Source organism: Enhydra lutris, unplaced genomic scaffold (genome assembly GCF_002288905.1).
Source record: "Enhydra lutris kenyoni isolate GAN:26980312 unplaced genomic scaffold, ASM228890v2 scaffoldscaffold44, whole genome shotgun sequence".
In the NCBI taxonomy this organism is placed as follows: Eukaryota; Metazoa; Chordata; class Mammalia; order Carnivora; family Mustelidae; genus Enhydra; species Enhydra lutris.
Genome location: NW_019154128.1, coordinates 11,150,194 through 11,167,079, shown reverse-complemented (window position 1 = coordinate 11,167,079; position 16,886 = coordinate 11,150,194). Strand labels below are relative to the sequence as shown.

Below are 16,886 nucleotides of genomic sequence, written 5' to 3'. Positions count from 1 at the left end.
CAATAATTGAGAGAGTGGTCTCGGGTCAGAGCTCGTGCTATGGGGTCTGTGCCCAGAACAGTGCCTGGTATCCAGTATCTACAGAGGAAACATTTCTAGATAGACCGTTTATGTTATACCCTTCAGAAATTTTCAGTGTGTATTTTCACTCGTGTGTTTTTTGAGTATATTTATCCTTTTCTCCTTCCCATTTTATATACATACTATACACATGTTTCTTAGTCTTCCTGTTTATTATTTCTTGGTGGATTTAGCATATCTACTTTTTTAAAACCACAGCATGAAAATCCATTCTGTGGGTATATCATGAACTAATCGGTCCCCTTTAGCTTCCTTTGCCAAGTCCCTGGATGAGAGCAGAGGTGGATGTGTGAAGAGGTGGGTGGGCAGCTGCAGGAGCTGACTCCCATACAATCAGGTGCATGTGGGACCCAGGGTATTCTGCCATCCCTGGGAGGCAGGACCGGATGGGTCAGGGTGGGAGTTCCTGAGCTGACGTTTACTGTCTGTAAGCTGTATGACCTTCAGCAAATTAGTTATTTAATCTCTCAAAGGCTCGGTTTCTTTCTAAGTCAAGAATAATAACCACTGCATGGTATTAGATCATGTGTGTAAGTTGCTTATATAGCTCATGTATTTGAAATAGTACCTCATGGGTATGTAATAGCATGCATATGTAATAGAGCCTCATGGATATGTAATAGCGCCTCATGGATATGGAACAGCACCTCATGTGTATGGAGCAGCACCTCATGTATATGCATTAGCACCTCATGTATATGTAATGGTACCTCATGTATATTTAATGGTACCTCATGTGTACACAATGGTATTGCACCGATGTAAGGTGCTTGGAAAGGTACCCAGTACATGGCAGGGGCCCGATAAATTTTAACTGTTATTTTCCAGCTTCTCAATATCTCAGGTTTGACAGTTCCTTAGAGAAGAAAATACTACGACGGTTGAATGGTTTTCTTCACGTTGTGAAATTACCTTCTTTGAGGACTGGATTCCTTCTTCACTTGGATTCTAAGAAAAGCCTTCTGAGGAGGTCCCCAGCCTTTTCTCAAATCAGTTATGTTTCTCACTGCTTTTGTTCACAAACTGAGTCACTGTTCTGTGCCTGGCCCAATCTTCCTGGCAGCTTGCCAGGTCTGAAGATGGAGTCGTTTTTCTAAAGCCCTTAATGGATGGGGTAGGGAAAGAGGATGCTCACTCTCTTTCGCTCACAGAGACAGGTGTGGAACATCTGGAGGCAGCTGGGCCCCTGCAGGGTGCGGCTATTAGGAGGTGTCAGAGCAGGTGTTGCAGGGTGGGGGGTTGGGGCTGTTTCACTTCCCTTCAGTAAGGAGGTGTCAGCTTGGCACCAGGAAGAAAGAGAAAGAAGGTACCAGCTTGGGGTTTAGGCTGAGCTGTTGCCTTATCCTCTCTTGATAGATAAGAAAGCAGAAACCCAAAGAGATTGAATGACTGGGTCTAGAACCCAAAGCAGGTTTGGAGCAAAGGCAACATTTGTCTCATCATCTAGTGCCTAGTTCAGCCATACTGGCAGAAAGAGGTCCAAACACAAGCCAGAAAAATTAAAGAAGAACCCACAGCATACTTGCTTGTGGAAAAGACCCCTGTGTGCCCAGACATCGAACGACAGCAGTACCCAGAGGCAGTGGTTGTGCATATTGGTCATCCTTGGTCCAGGCTTCTGGGTCAAGGGTCTCAGGCAGGGTCGATCCTTGCATCTGGCAATTCTCACTACACATACCCTGCAAGGAAGTGCTGGCGTATGCAGGCGTTCATAAGCTGGGCCTGTTAGAAATTCCCTGCCAGATTTTTTTTATATTATTTTTTATTAACATATCATGTATTATTTGCCCCAGGGGTACAGGTCTGTGTATCATCAGGCTCACACACCGCATAGCACTCACCATAGCACATACCCTCCCCAATGTCCGTCACCCAGCCACCCTATCAATCCTCCCACCCCCCACCAACCCTCAGTTTGTTTCCCAAGATTAAAAGTCTCTTAATCAGGGGCGCCTGGGTGGCTCAGTGGGTTAAACCTCTGCCTTCGGCTCAGGTCATGGTCTCAGGGTCCTGGGATCGAGCCCTGCATCGGGCTCTCTGCTGGGCAGGGAGCCTGATTCCTCCTCTCTCTCTGCCTGCCTCCCTGCCTACTTGTGATCTCTGTCTGTCAAATAAATAAATAAAATCTTTAAAAAAGTAAAAATGTCTCTTAATTTTAGAAGAGTCTCCTTCCTGATCCCATCTTATTTCATTTTTCCCCTCCCTATCCCCCCACATCCCCCTGCCCTGCCTCTCAAATTCCTCATGTCAGAGAGATCATATGATACTGTCTTTCTCTGATTGACTTATTTCGCTCAGCATAATACCCTCTAGTTCCATCCACGTTGTTGCAAATGACAAGATTTCGTTTCTTTTGATTCCTGCTAGATATTCTTTTTTTTTTTTTTAAGATTTTATTTATTTACTTGACAGAGGTCACAAGTAGGGAGAGAGGCAGGCAGAGAGAGGAAGGGAAGCAGACTCCCCGCGGAGCAGAGAGCCCGATGTGGGGCTCGATCCCAGGAAGCTGGGATTGTGACCTGAGCTGAAGGCAGAGGCTTTAACCCACTGAGCCACCCAGGCACCCCGCTGCTAGATATTCTTAAACTGAAAGATACCCCGAGAGTGTGGAGGTGAAGGGTGTCTGTCGCCTCATGCAGGGAATGGTGTTCAGTCCTGTCAGGTCAGCTCCCCTTTTGTGCCAGAGGAGGTGAGGTGGGGTGAGGTAGGAGATGGTGGAGCAGGGAGACCTCAGTCATCGGACTGGCATAGGCTTTGGTGCCAGGAGCTGCCTCTCCCCATGTCTGCGAGAGTTCCCCTGGCTGAGATGGGGAGGACTCAGCCCAGGAAAAAGGAGCCAGGAGGGGCTGCTTCAACAGAGTTGTAACTCCAAGGTGTGGGCTCTTTCTGCCACTTCTGCCACCTGCATGCAGCCTCGGGGCTGTAAGATCCTCACTGTGCAAAAGCTCCTGGGTGTCTGAAGTTGACGGCCTAACGGAACCAAGCAGGAGACAAGCCTGGAACGTTGTTGGAGCCTGAGGTAACCGAGGATCTCCTAGTAGCTCCACAGGACAGCTCTGCTTCACTTCACGCCTTGGAGAACTCCTGTCACACTGTCTGACTAATCTTCATTTCCACAGAAAGTCTCAAAAAGGTTATCCTGCTCTTAGCAGGTCCCTCCCTGAGTTGATATCACCCCTTCTGCCACATGGCTGATGCACCCATCAAACAAAAGATCTGGAAAGAGCCCGATGGGCTCTCTGGGAGGAAAGCCAGCCTGGGTTTTGCCTCTGAGGATGCTGCAAAGGAAGGGTCACACCAGGTGGCTGTAGTGGGGTGCACGCCGTGATGGCACCAGGCATCCTTTGCAGTGGGCTTGGGGGCAGGTCGGGGGAGCTCTTCCCTCAGTCTAGGAGCACTGGCAGCTGCGGACTGTCAAAATTGGACCTGTCCCCCTGCCCAGTGCAACATCTAGTGCCTTCTCCTTGTTCATACTGAGGAGCCCTCCCCCTTCCATAGCAAGAAGGATGTGCAGGCACAGAGAACCTCTCTTAGAAGTCACTAAAGAGGATCAGAGCACGTTGTTTTCCAATTCTACAGACAGTATGTAAACCCATCATCCTAACAGAGCACAATAATTCTTTTACGTTACCTTCAATCTGCAAGTATGTTTTACAGAGGTTTGTGAGCGTGCGCATTCTGTTTTTACCGTATTGTATCCCATTTCCCCATAATCCCGCAAGGTCTTAGTTCACCATTTTTAACTTGCTATAAATGTGCTATAATTTGTCCGACCATTCTCTTAATGTACAATGGTCCAGTTACTTCTGTTTGTTGGCCAAAATAGACAGCAATGGGGGAACATCTGGAAGTTATAAGTATATAGATTTTAGTTTCTGTGTAATTATTGACTTAGAGGGAATCCCAAAGTTACAGGATGTGACTTTTTTTTTTTTTTTTTGTGGTGTTTGCTATCATTAGAGTATTGTTTCTGGAAATGTTGCATCACATTGCATATGTATAGTATGGATAATACCACTTTAAAACAAACTTGTTACTAGGTATTCAGTGGTGGGTCAGTGGTATGTCAAGACTGCTCTTTGCATTTTAAAAATTCCCACTAAGAGCGAGTATTTTATAACTCCTATAAGTTTTACGTTCATGTCATTTACACAGGTGTCTCTAGGGATCTTGATGGATATATTTGGATTCATTGGTACCTATACCTCTGTGGTATTCTTGCCATTTAACGTGAAACTAATGGGGAGGAATGAGACAAATCCAGATTGTGGAACATTCTGTAAGAGCATCCTCAACTCTTCATGAATGTATCATAAAAAGGAAACAAGAAAGCTGTTCTAGATTGAAAAGTCTAAGGAGGTGTGGCAATTAAAGGAAAAGCAAGAGCTTTAAGTAGCTTCTGAAAAAAAATTTTTTTTATTTTTTTTGTTTATTTATTTGAAAGAGAATGAAAGAGATAGCCTGAGATGGGGGAGGATCAGAGGGAGAAGCAGACTCCCCGCTGAGCAGGGAGCCCAATGTGGGACTCGATCCTAGGACTCCAGGATCATGACCTGAGCCGAAGGCAGTCGTTTAACCAACTGAGCCACCCAGGCGCCCCACTTCTGAAAAATTTTAAGGCCACAACTATAAAGGGCATTTTGGGGGCAGTTGGAGAAATTTAATATGAACCATATATTAGATAATGTCATATCAGTGTTAAGTTTCTTGACTCTGATAACTTTGGTTATTAAGAGAATGCTTTTGTTCTTAGGAGATGAAGGCTGATATATTTTGGGGTAAGGTGTTATTGTGCTTGCAACCTTCAAATGGTTTAGTCAAACTATGTTTGCATCATATTTTATATTATGTATTAATAGTATAATTATAACATGTTATAGTATTAATTATATTGTAGTTACAAAATACAGTTATGCTCATGATGTAAATAAATGTAATAATACACTATTATCCTGTATTATATAAATATAGAAATTATAGAAGTTATTCACAACATACTTAATAGATACCATATTGATTTTTATATCCACATCTATATTCATTTATAAATCTGTCACATTCACATCACACACTCACATGCACACACGTGCGTGATGCATTACCCCATAGGAACTGTATTTTAATGGAGATCCTTGACAGCAGCAGGAAATGCTGATGGGATCTGTTTCTGCTGGTGACTCCAGGCCCCAGCAGGGAGGTTCTGTGGGGCTGGGGAGTGCTGGGGCCTGGAGTCACCAGCAGAAACAGATGCCCTCAGGATCTAGGCATGTGGGTGATAGGCACAAAGACTGTCTGGCTGGACCCTTGGCTCCCCTGTCCAGAAGAATGGGTGATGGGAAGATTTTCACCAACTGGGGGCCCTGTCCCCTTTTTCCTCTTGCCTGTCCTGCTGCTTGGCACATGGAGGGTGGGGAGGTCCCCATGGGGGGGCGGGACATGAGGTTTACCTGTGTTTCCCTCTCCTATAGCTTTCTGTTTCCCCACATCTTTGCTGTCGAATTTCTCTTACAAGGCAGTGCACCTGTGCTCCGGAGCAGGAATTATAGAACCTTTGGGGAAGTTCAGTCAGACAATCAGACTCCACTTAAGGGGAGTTATTCTTGGTTCTCTGTCTAACCTCCTCCCAGGACCCTCCCCTCACCCCCCACCAGTAGGAAGCAGCTTCTCTCCAGGCCTGAGTGCATGCAACTGGGAGGTCTTTATAAGTCAGTTAAATTAACAGGTTGCTATGTTAACGTATTAAATCAAAGTAAACAGAGTTTAGACCTTCAATTTGGTTGCTGGTGATTTCTGTAAAAAGTTGAGAAATGAGGCCCTTGGGGATACCCGTAACCCTGTTCTAGCTGGGCTCCCTTGAGAAAACTAGATAGGACTCCTCAGCAGTTTCACAGAAAATAAACTTCCCAGGATCAAATGACTAGTAAATTTGAGGGATTTGCAAAGCAAGTTGCACCTTAAATGCTTGAGGGGCTGACTTACTGTTTAAATGTGACACATGGTGAATCTGGTAAAGGCAGGTGGTTGAATGCTTGTCCTCCGGTCTCAGCTGCCCAGGCGTGGAGATCGGAGTCTGGATTTTTGTAGATCAGGTTTGTAGTAAGGAAGTACTAGTGAATATTTTTTTTAATTACCATATATTTTTTTTCTGCTTCTAAATGTGGTAGAATATTCTGGATATAGTGAAAAGTAGGCAGCAGAAATAGAAGTCACCCGTCATTGGACAATTGGGTGTTGATGGCCAGATTTCTGTGTGTGTGTACATGTCTCTCTATTAAAGCAGAGCTGGGACATTCCCATGAGAATCTGATCAGCTGGGCCTTGGTCCCTAGGTTGTGGCAGGGTAGAAGATAGGATTTGCATACTCCATCTCTTTCCAGGTCAGAGACCTTTTGGAATATAAAAAGCACCCATTCAAAAAGGGGGCCCAGGCTGGCTGGGGGTGGGGAAACAGAGGGGTGGCAGGCAGACCCCCATCTAGGTCATCAGGGTCTGTGCTGGGGATAAGCAGCTCTGCCTGTCTGCTTGGAGGCTTCTTCCCCCTAAAAGCCCCTACTGGGCATGTGCTCCCCATTCTTGCCTTTCTCTTCCTCTGGTGCTGTGTCCCTCCACCCCTGCCCAGTCCCCACTGACAGACACTGCCCTCAGATCCTCCAGCTGTTGGGCTCACACAGGTGCCCTTCTCACCCCAAGACTGACACTGTCATGGTGGCATGTCAGGTGTGGGGGATACCTGGGGTGGGGGGGCACGGAGCCTTCCCAGTGCATTTTAAGCTGTGCCGTGTGGGTGACCTTCCAGGGCCAGCACTAGTGCTGGGAACCAGGCGCCTCCCCTCTGCCCTCGGAGAAGCCAGAGGCCGCTGGACTCTTGCATTGTAAGAGACCCTCAGTTGAGCACTTTGGGACCTTGCTGTCGGGAGGGTAGGCTGTCGCCCAGAGCGGCATGTGGACAGTGTTAACACTGGCTTCTCCCCCACTCTCTGGGTTAGAATCTGGGCTCTACCACTTAGTAGCTGTGCTAACAGAAACTGGTTATATAAACTTCCTATTCCTCAATTTGCACACCTATGAAGTGTGGATATGATCACCTTTCAGAAGCGCTGCTGTGAAGGTTCAGTGGGCACCTGCCGCAGAGTAAGCCTCATTTAGCATCAAGTGTGACTCTCGTATTGGTCTGCTTGGGCTGCCGGAACAAAGGCTGTAGACAGAGTGGTTCCAGCAACAGAAATTTCTTGCTCCTAGTTCTGGAGCCTGAAAGTCTGAGATCAAGGTGTCAGCACCGTTGGGTGAGGGCCGCCTTCCTGCCTTGTAGACATCCATCTTCTCTCCGGGTCCTCGTAAGATAGTGAGTGAGCTCCGGTCACGTCCTCTTAACAGCATTCACCCCATCATGGGAACTTCACTGTCATGACTGGGTCATACCGGCAGGTAGCACATCAGCGCGTGAATGGGAGAGCGGGGCACAATCATTCAGACCATAACAAGCATTGCAGTCGCTTATTAGCACCCTTGCAGGACTCTCTGAGGCTTGGGGCAGCCTCTGATGTGGACCCAAGGAAGAAGTGAGGACAGGCCTTTTGTCTTCAGTGAGTGAGGTCGTAAAGTCCATGGTGGTGGGTCTGAGTCTTCTGGAAAACTGTTTTCCCAGTGTTAGGTTTCTGTCTCCTTTTGCCCTTCAGGAAAAGGTTCCTGGTTATCCTAGTCCGGAAGAAGGGGAAGGAAGAAAAGTCCGGTTTCTCTGAGCCAGGGAGCTGGGTGCAGATTCCACAGTGCCCTTGGTGTCAGCACTTACCCTGTTTCCAGAAGGCTGGGCCCTTAGAGGCTCCAGGCAAGGACGCACTGGCTGGCTAAGGCCTGGCTGCCAAGAAGCTGTGATAAAATGTGAACCTTGAGCCTTTTGGTCCCACACCCTTGCAATGTGCAGCTGCTTCCCCGGGGGGAATGGAGAAGCCACACCAGGGGCAGGACTGGGATCTGGATGAATTCGGGGGTGCCGCTGGAATGGGAAATGGTGGCCCGGTCTGGCCTTCCTGTCTCTCATGGTGTGCCCTCGCTGGGGTTGAGCGGCGAGGCTCAGACCCTGCAGTCCCTCAGCCCGTGGATACTCCTGCCTGTGCCACTCCCGCTCCCGGCGCTAAGAGTGGGGTAGGAGGTCTCTTCCCAGGTGTGCTAACCCTGTGTTTTCTTCTCTGCTCTTGTCCTTCCCCAGCCCCTAAAGACAATGAAGAGCGTGTGTTCAGGGAGCGCATGCGGCCCAGGAAGAGGCAGGGGGCTGTCAGGCGCAGGGTCCACCAGGTCAACGGCCACAAGTTCATGGCTACCTACCTTCGGCAGCCCACCTACTGCTCCCACTGCAGAGATTTTATCTGGTAAGGCCCTCTCTCCTGGGAACCTCTAGTGAGGACTTCCCTGAGGTGAGACATGGGGGAGGGGGTTGTAGGAGAAGAGAAACTTTATTTTTAAAGTGCTGATAGGCTTTATTTCTTCTTCATTTGATTGCAGAAGACTTTTCTGGAAGGCTCAGTGAGTCTTTAGTACCCTGGGGGATAACTGGGAAGAATGGTGACTTTATGCTTAGGATCATATCATGTATCATGTTTAACGAGTTAAGATTTTATAACCAATAGTGGTATGTTGTGATGTATTTTTTAAAGGAGTTCTTATCTTTTAGAGATACAAGCTTAATTATTTAGAAATGAAATAATGTGATGTCTGGGATTTGTCTAAAAATGATCTGGAAGGAGGGCAGAGGAGCTAGGGGTAGAGATGAAATAAGACCAGCTGTGCATTAATCATTGTTAGAGCTGGTTATAGGTCCCTTACATTTATCTCTTTATTTTTGTATATATCTGAATTTTCCCATGATAAAGCTTAAAAAATACTTGATTGCCAGTATCTGTAATTCAAAGCAGTTCTTAATAACTGTTACAACAGTGGTGCTACTAGGATGCCCAGATTTCAGAGGAATGAGAGAGCAGCATTGGCTGGAGTGCTCAGGGAAGGCTTCCTGGAAGAGGTGGCATTTCTCCTTTCATGATGACTAGGATTTTGATAGGCAAAGACAGGTAGGTTGTAGGCCTTTTTGGGAGATGGAGAAGGATAAGGAGCACTGGCCTTGGGTATTGGTGGGGGAATCTTAATGAATGCTTACCATGTGCCAGGTCTTTTCTTAGGCCCTGAGAATATCTAATTAAATCATCCTAGTGTCCTAGAAGCTATGTATTATTAAAGCCACTCCACTAACAACAGTACTGAGACTCAGAAAGGAAAACAAGACTAGTGTGACGTCCTCCAGCTAGGAGTGTCAGAGACCCACTTCCACCCCTGGTGAGCCCAGCAGAAAGCTGTTCCAGACCTCCCACCAGCCTTCCTGGCAACCTCTCTGAGCTCTTGAACTTTGCCAACACACTTGGATCCTGTGGGGGAGAATAAGTGGGGCCAATCTGCTGCACAAACCAAGCGAAGGATCGTTTGAATTAGGCTTTGAATTGCCAAGGTGTGCAGGAGTGGCTTGTCTTGTCCTTGTGGTTTTCCAGAACTAGTCACTGAGGTTGGCATGGACATCTGTGGTGGTGCAGCTCAGAGCACCCTCAGGCTGTTGGAAGCGGGAATAATGCCCCAGTCCCATCACAGAAACGTCTCATCCCTGGCGCTGCTTCCACCCTCTAACCTCTGTTTTCTGTATTTCCGTTATGAGTTGTGTGTTTGTAGGGAGTATGTTGTGGAAGCTGAGATGTATGGATTCAGGTCTCCTCTCAGCACTTGGCGAACACCACTGGGTTCTAGGCTTCCCAAGGTGCAGCTCCCACTGGGCTGGAAATGGCAGATTGCTCCTTGGCCAATTGGTGGTGTCACTGAGGACAGGGCCCAGGCCAGATTGGTTGGATTGTTCTGTGTCCATGCTGACCCTAACCCTGCCCCAGGGAAGCTGACACCTGCCAGGGAAGGAACCTCTGCCATTGCCCTTGACCAATGCCCCTAGCCCTGGCCACAGACCGACCTAGAACCCTTGACTGCTTCTGGAGTGCCCAGGGAATATGCCTGTAAGCTAGAGTGCTCCTACATGATTACCTGCCATGTTCGACTGATCAAGACCTGCCTTGAATGAGCAGAGTCTTTGTGGCGTTCCAGAACACTGATGGCCCCACTGGAATGGCTGTTGGTCTAGGAAACCAAGCCCTGACACTGACCAGGCTTTGTACCCATTCCAAATGCTGGCTCTAACCTCTGTTGCCTCTGAAGGAGTCTTTTTTTTTTTTTTTTTTTAAGATTTTATTTGTTTACTTAGAAGGAGCAGGAGGGTGGGGCAGAGGAAGAGGGAGAAGCAGGCCCTGTGATGAGCAGGGCTCAATACCAGGACTGCTGGTTGGTGGCATGAGCAGAAGTCAGAGGCTTAACCAACTGAGCTGCCCAGGCGCCCTGAAGGAGTCACTTTAAGGCTCTCTGCAAGAGGAACTGAAATCCCGCTGCTGTCTGGATTCTAGTCCACTTGGTGCATCGTGGCTGGTGGCCAGAAGGGGGTGGCTTTGTGTGGTTTTTGACCTACTAAAATTTATTAAAAGGTTGTATTCTTCTTTTCAGGGGTGTCATAGGAAAGCAGGGATACCAATGTCAAGGTAAGAGGCATTGTAGGAACTAAATGCTTGGGGGCCCATTGGTTTGTCCAGATCAGCGACACTCCTAGGACACACATGCTGGATTTGTTGACATTTAGAGGCTCTGTAGGGTTTGCGCGCTCCTCTTCCCTCTCCGAGAAGCAAGACCTTGCTTTCTTTTGTCCCTGCCTGGACATGGTTCCTGTATCCCATATATGGGGTGTAGAGGTATGGGAGTACCTGTGGGTACCTGTCTCCAGCTGTCCCCGGGGTCTCTGCTCCTTTCCCAGTAAGACGCAACCATTCAACACCCTTCGAAGGCCCCACCCTGCCCTGAGCTGGGCTCCGTGTACCCTGTCAGCCCCCTCCCTCTCTTTTTCCCTGAAGAAGTTCCCTCACCTGCTCGATTCACTCCTATCACTCAGTGATCCTTGCTGATTCTCTCTCTCCCCCCACCCCTGTTTTTGTCTCTCCTGTGGAATCATTAGCTCTTCAATGTTTAAGACTCCCTTGAAATTATTGCAGTTTGTTTTCAGTTCTTTGACTAAAATGCAAGGTCAGGTTTTCTAGGATTGGAGGGTGGATGGGTGCTGTGGTCAAGATTTCTCTGTGGTTAGAGCTGGGAGTCCATTCCGTCTCCTCACCCAGCCACTGGTTGACTTGGGCTCTCCCCAGGGGACCTGAGCAGGTTCTGTAGTACATGGCCATGTCCTTGAGGTAGCATGTGTGCAAATAGCTGCTTACCTCTTTGGCCGCCTCAGCTCACACTGTCCCAGGATGCGGAAGACCAGGCTGCCGGCCACTGTGAAATTAAACAAAAATGTTTAAGAACTCTGGTGCCCCAAAAGACCCATTCTCCCGCAGCAGTGCTCCCCGTCACACCTGCCAACCCTGATGTGACGTGGGCTGGGGCATAGGACTGCTCCGGTGCCTTTAACAGACCTGCTTCACAGAAGGAAACTGTTCCCTGACCTTGGCATATAGAAGTGGGGAAATCAATTGGTACTTCCATATCTAGAGAAAATTCCTGAGGCCCTCTGGGTGTAAGTGGTGCATTCTTCTCCAGAGCTTTCAGGGAACCCTAATGGCACTGATGACACAGTGTTCCTAAATGACTCAGCCTGCCAGGCTTCAGCCAGGGTCTTTCGTTAAGGCTCGGGCACAGGAGGGGCGTGGCTCCCGGCATCCCTCCATGGAGACCAGAATCTTGGGGGTGGAAGCTTTCTACCCCCACTTGTCGCTCAGCCTTCCCATTTTTGCTGTTTGCAGTTTGCACTTGCGTGGTCCACAAGCGATGCCATGAGCTCATAATTACGAAGTGTGCTGGATTAAAGAAACAGGAAACTCCCGATGAGGTAACTATTTATAACATTGAAATTTGGGGCTTTCTTTACTGCCACTCCTCCCCTCCACGGCCCCCTCAGTGGTTCCTGAGAAACTCCTTATCTCTCTGAGATCCCCTGGCTTTCTCCATTGTGTTGATCAGAGTTGAGGGAGTTCTCCACAGCCTTTCAGCGGGAGGCATGGTCTACAGATGACCGTGGCCCAGAGTCCGTGTCACGTCCATGGCTATTAGGGCAAGAGCCACGCGATCCCAGAGCTAAAGCCTGCGAGGAACATGTGAATTGCTTTATGTCATTATCTCCTCGGAACAGTGATGTCGCTAAGTGACCTGTCACTGGCTCCACACTACTCATAAACAGGGAGAGAGACATGACACATAAGCGGGAACCTTGTTTTTATGAGGTGATGGGGGGAACGGAGAGGAATTAACAAACCCAAGAAACCCTTAAGAGGCAGGAATAACCACAGTAATAATACCGGCCGACGTTCATGGGGTACTTACCGTGTGTCGATTTAAGTACTTCGTCATACAGTATTTAATCTCAAAACGGCCTTAATAAGAGCTATGCGATTATCTTCATTTTGCGACAGGGAGAGTGGAAGCACAGAGAGGTCATGTTAGCTTGCCCCAGGTCATACAGCTAGTACGAGAAGGAGCCATGTTCACACCCAGGTAGTCTGTTCTATGGAGTCTGAGCCCTTGACCACTGGACTTCATTGTCTCTTAATCTTCTAACCTAGTATCAGGTTGACTCTTAGGGAAGTTGTTGGGGGTAAGGAAGTGAGACAATTCAACAGTGAGGGTGGGTTTCTCCTAACTGAGCGACTGGAAGGAGAGTGTGAGTGTGAGTGTGAGGGTGGGTGTTATCTGTGTTCATAGCAGTGGATTTCAAAGGCCTGCTTTTAATTCTTGGTGAAATAGGTAAGTACTGGATACTCATAGTGCACTAGAACTAGGGCTCAAAGAGACGCTAGGTAAGTTTATAATCAGGTGGACTTATAATTTGGCTTCCAAAAAGAGCAACTTACAGGACCACTACTACTAAAAGATAATTCATCCGAATGGCATCTTGGCGTCAGAAACACTTCTATCTTTTATCTCCTTTTGCTTTTACACAGTCTCTAGAAAGCAGTGGGGGCATGGCCTGGATGGAACCTTCCATGTCCCTGAAGGGCAGGCAGCCCAGGGCACCAAAGCTGTTTGTGGGGGCTCTGCCGTCACAGTGGAAAGTGCTGGTTCTCACCACCTGGGCCTCCTGGCTGCTGTGGCAGGGTCGAGACCCAAGTATACAGTCACGCTTGTTACTTGGACAGATAAAGGAAAGGCTGGTGGCTGGCTTGCTGTCAGTCTCCCTTCTGTCCTGTGGACATCCTCTGAGCACTTCCTGCTCTGTGCCAGATACTGTGCCACGTGCCACTGAACAAAGAGGAACACATGATTCCTTCCCTCCAGAGCCTCCCGGGTTTCTTCCCCTGCGAGCCCTTACAGGTTTCTATAGCTCCGCCCCATCTCTTGGAGGGAAAAGTCCCAAACGAGTCCATGCCCTACAGGTATGCAGCTGAATCTGTGACCAAGTGTTTTCTGGTTGTCCTTCCTGGCCTGTTGGCAGCGAATAGACATCACCAGTGAAGCGTGTCCCCACACGTGGCATGTGTCCCAAAGGAGAGAAGTTGCCAAGGATTGAGGATGGGGGCTGTGGGTTTCTCTGCCTTGTGGAGTTCTTGCCTGTCCCAGGGCTCACAGGGCCAGGCTCCTAGGGCATTGCTGCACGCCCCAGGGGTTGGGGGAGACGGGGAAGCCCTCTGCCAGGGAGCCTAAGTTTCTCTCCCTGCTTAGTGCCTGTGTGTTAGCGCCAAGGACACACCTCTCCCTGGGCTTCCAAGTGTGGGGACCGCCCAAGGCTCTCCGTTGCATCACCTTCCTTTCTTCTTCACCTTCCAGTTCTTTCTTTCTCTTCTTCCCTCCCAGGGCCTCTGCGTTGGTCTCACTGGCCCCCGTTTCCACATCTTCACAGCAGAGCAGCGTGTGCCCATGTGTACCTGTGTGTGCGCGGCCCTCGTGCTTGTTTCCACAGCCTCCAGTTCTGTGGCTCGTGTGCATGCCCTGTCCTCCGCCCACCATCCTCTGATACCTTAGCATTCTGGGTGCTCCCAGCTGAACCTCCGAGTTCCTGGGCGCTCCCCCACCTCTTCACCTTTGTCTGTCACCTATATCCCTTTGTGAGCCTCTTCCTGGGACCCCCAAGTCTGTTCTCAGTGTGGGTCCACCACGTCTTCAGCATTTGCAGGAAAAGAGTGGCTACAGTGATCCACACCCTTCAGGGTGAGCAGGTGGACATAGAGGAGGAGACCCAGAAAGGTGGACCATGCCAATGACCCCTCACTTCTGTGCATCTTACCCCCTGCGCCCCCTCCCCCCCCCCCCTCCCTCCCTGTGACGTTCAGTGGGACGGGGCTGCCATCCTCATCAGCCAGATCAGGAATCTGAAGCCCCAAGAAGTCTGGAAACTTCCAAGACCTCATAGGTGGTTGGTGGCAGACACAGGCCCACAGATCAGAATACACTGCACCCCCCACCCCGGGCCTTCCCCCTCCACCTTACTGTCTTCTCTTTACTCCTTTTAAATAATCCCTAAGTGGCAGCACGCTGCTGAAAAGGCCTGGGCTCTGAATTCATACTCGTGGGCCTCAGATTCTGCCTCTGCTGCTCATCAGCTTACCACCATGCTTCTTAATCTCACGCGGCCTTAATTTCCCCTGCTGGAAACTCAGGCCAACAAGGGCGCCTGCCCCATGGGGTGCCGGTGAGGTTTAACGGCGACGCTGGTGCCTGGCCTGTGGGCAGTCCCCATACCTCCGTGCCCTTAGTGCGCACGGCTCTGGGTTAGCAGGCTTCACCACAGCTACTGCCTGTCCTAACTGGAGACCTTCACTTTCCGCAGCTCTGCTGGGGCTTCAGGGTCTTTGTAGAATCCATCTACGACCATGTGGCCAAAACGGCCTCGCTGCGGCCTCCAGGCACAAAGCAGCCTTGAGAAACACGGTGACATCTCGTGAACAGCCAAAATGTGAGGTGCGCACTGTGTGCCATGTGCCATGAGAGATGGAAGCCCGCTGTCCTGGGGGGACCTCACCAGGCAGTGGGCCTGGCCTCACAAGGTCCAACAGAGAGGTAGGGAGTGAGCGAAGGGCACCAGGAGCAAAGGCCCCAGAAGGTTCTCTGCACCTGGTTTCTCGGGGCAGCTTTCTGAGCCAAGCTCCCACCTGCCCCATTCGGTGGCCAGGCCTTCTGGGAAAGCCGGCTTGTAGGAGCTCCAGCAGTAAGCAGGCCACCATGTGAGAGAGCTTGGTAGTGACCCTGTGTTTTGCCATCCCTGCAGGTGGGCTCACAGCGGTTCAGCGTCAACATGCCCCACAAGTTCGGGATCCACAACTACAAGGTCCCCACCTTCTGCGACCACTGTGGGTCCTTGCTCTGGGGCCTCCTACGGCAGGGTTTACAGTGCAAAGGTAAGGCGCCCTGGGCAATGCCCTCGCTCTCCCCCCACCCCCTCCATACTCCCGTGTCCCTTCTGTCTCCTCTTTTTCGAAAATTCTTTGTGCTCAGAGCCTCTCAGGTAAGTTTCATGTTTGGCCAGAGGATGGAGTACAAGCCCTTGTTAACCTCTCATTACTTACTCGTGGATTTGTTCAGCAATCTCTGTAGGGAGCAGCTGAGGAAACTCCACAGAAGGAATGCTAGGAGGAAGGTGTCCCTCCTCGGTCTTTAAGACCATGGGCAAGCTGGGGGAGGGGACACAAGTTGAGTCTATAAAAGTGGAGAAATAATTAAAGGAAGAGATTCACTGGAGCAGAAGGAAAGCATATTTCTGGAGTTAGGCCAGGAAATAAGGAATGGATATCCTTCTGTCACAATCCGTGCTTCTAAGCTTACTCTGGGAAGGAACCATGCTAGGACACTGTCACATACAGCATCTTATTGATGCTGCACAGACCTGTTATGTACTTGATGTTATTCCCATGACCCTGAGTCTCAGAGACCAAATGACTTGTTCACGTCACACGGCTTAGTAGTAGGAATAAGGTTTGAACCTTGACTCTTGAGTCTCAAGTTTCTTCCTGTTTCCTGCTGTCCTGCTCGTGAATTGCCTTCGGCTCCAATGAGATGGGAAACAGCACGTGATCAGAGGGGAAGGTGGGAACATGCTCCGGGGGTCTGGATGGAGTGCCTGGTTCCATGAGCTGGCCCAGCAGGCACGCGGAGTGTGGATGCCCATACTCTCCATGGAGCTGTCCAACTGTGGGGCGTTCTCGCTGAAATTCGGCCAGAGGTCTACACTGAGTGTTCAGACTTGGGATTTATCCATGTCGTAGGTAGTGCCTGAAGCTGTAAAGTTCATGTCCTCCCCAGAAGTGCCTTGAGTATGAGAAGAGAAGGTAGCGCCCTGACGTCTGGGGGAGGAAGGGGACCGGCATCAAGGCCAAGCCTGCGCACAAGGCGGGAGGATCTCAGGAAGAGTCTTGAGGGATGGCATCGTGGAAGCCAAAGGAGTAGAGAGTATTTAAAAAAATGTTTAAAGGAAGTGCTAAGTGGTGCCAGATGCTTCCAAGAGGTCACTGAAACTAAGAAGTGGAACGCGGGGTCGGATGTAACTATTAGGAGGTGACTAGCGACCTTGACAGGAGCCGTCTGGGTGGGATGGAAGCCCAGCTGTGGAGGCTGAAACCAGATGGAAGACGAAGCATTCTCTCCGAATGCTTCCTGTAATGAGGGAGAAGACCGTGGAAAGGGGAGATTAGTGAGCCAGGAGGGGGAGGGGTGGGCCTAGGGAAGAAAGACGAATAACCCATCCTCCCAGCCGGATGGAA

At 49.6% G+C, this 16,886-nt stretch overlaps 1 protein-coding gene across 1 annotated transcript in view; it reads left to right on the top strand.

Annotated features, from left to right (window-relative positions):
• Window positions 1-16,886, top strand: part of LOC111155859 (protein kinase C epsilon) — a 479,634-nt gene that overhangs the window by 295,158 nt on the left and 167,590 nt on the right. The window contains exons 3-6 of the mRNA XM_022516279.1: window positions 8,288-8,447; window positions 10,660-10,694; window positions 11,943-12,028; window positions 15,398-15,527. Coding sequence (XP_022371987.1) covers window positions 8,288-8,447; window positions 10,660-10,694; window positions 11,943-12,028; window positions 15,398-15,527 — 411 coding nt within the window. The remainder of the gene's footprint in view (window positions 1-8,287; window positions 8,448-10,659; window positions 10,695-11,942; window positions 12,029-15,397; window positions 15,528-16,886) is intronic.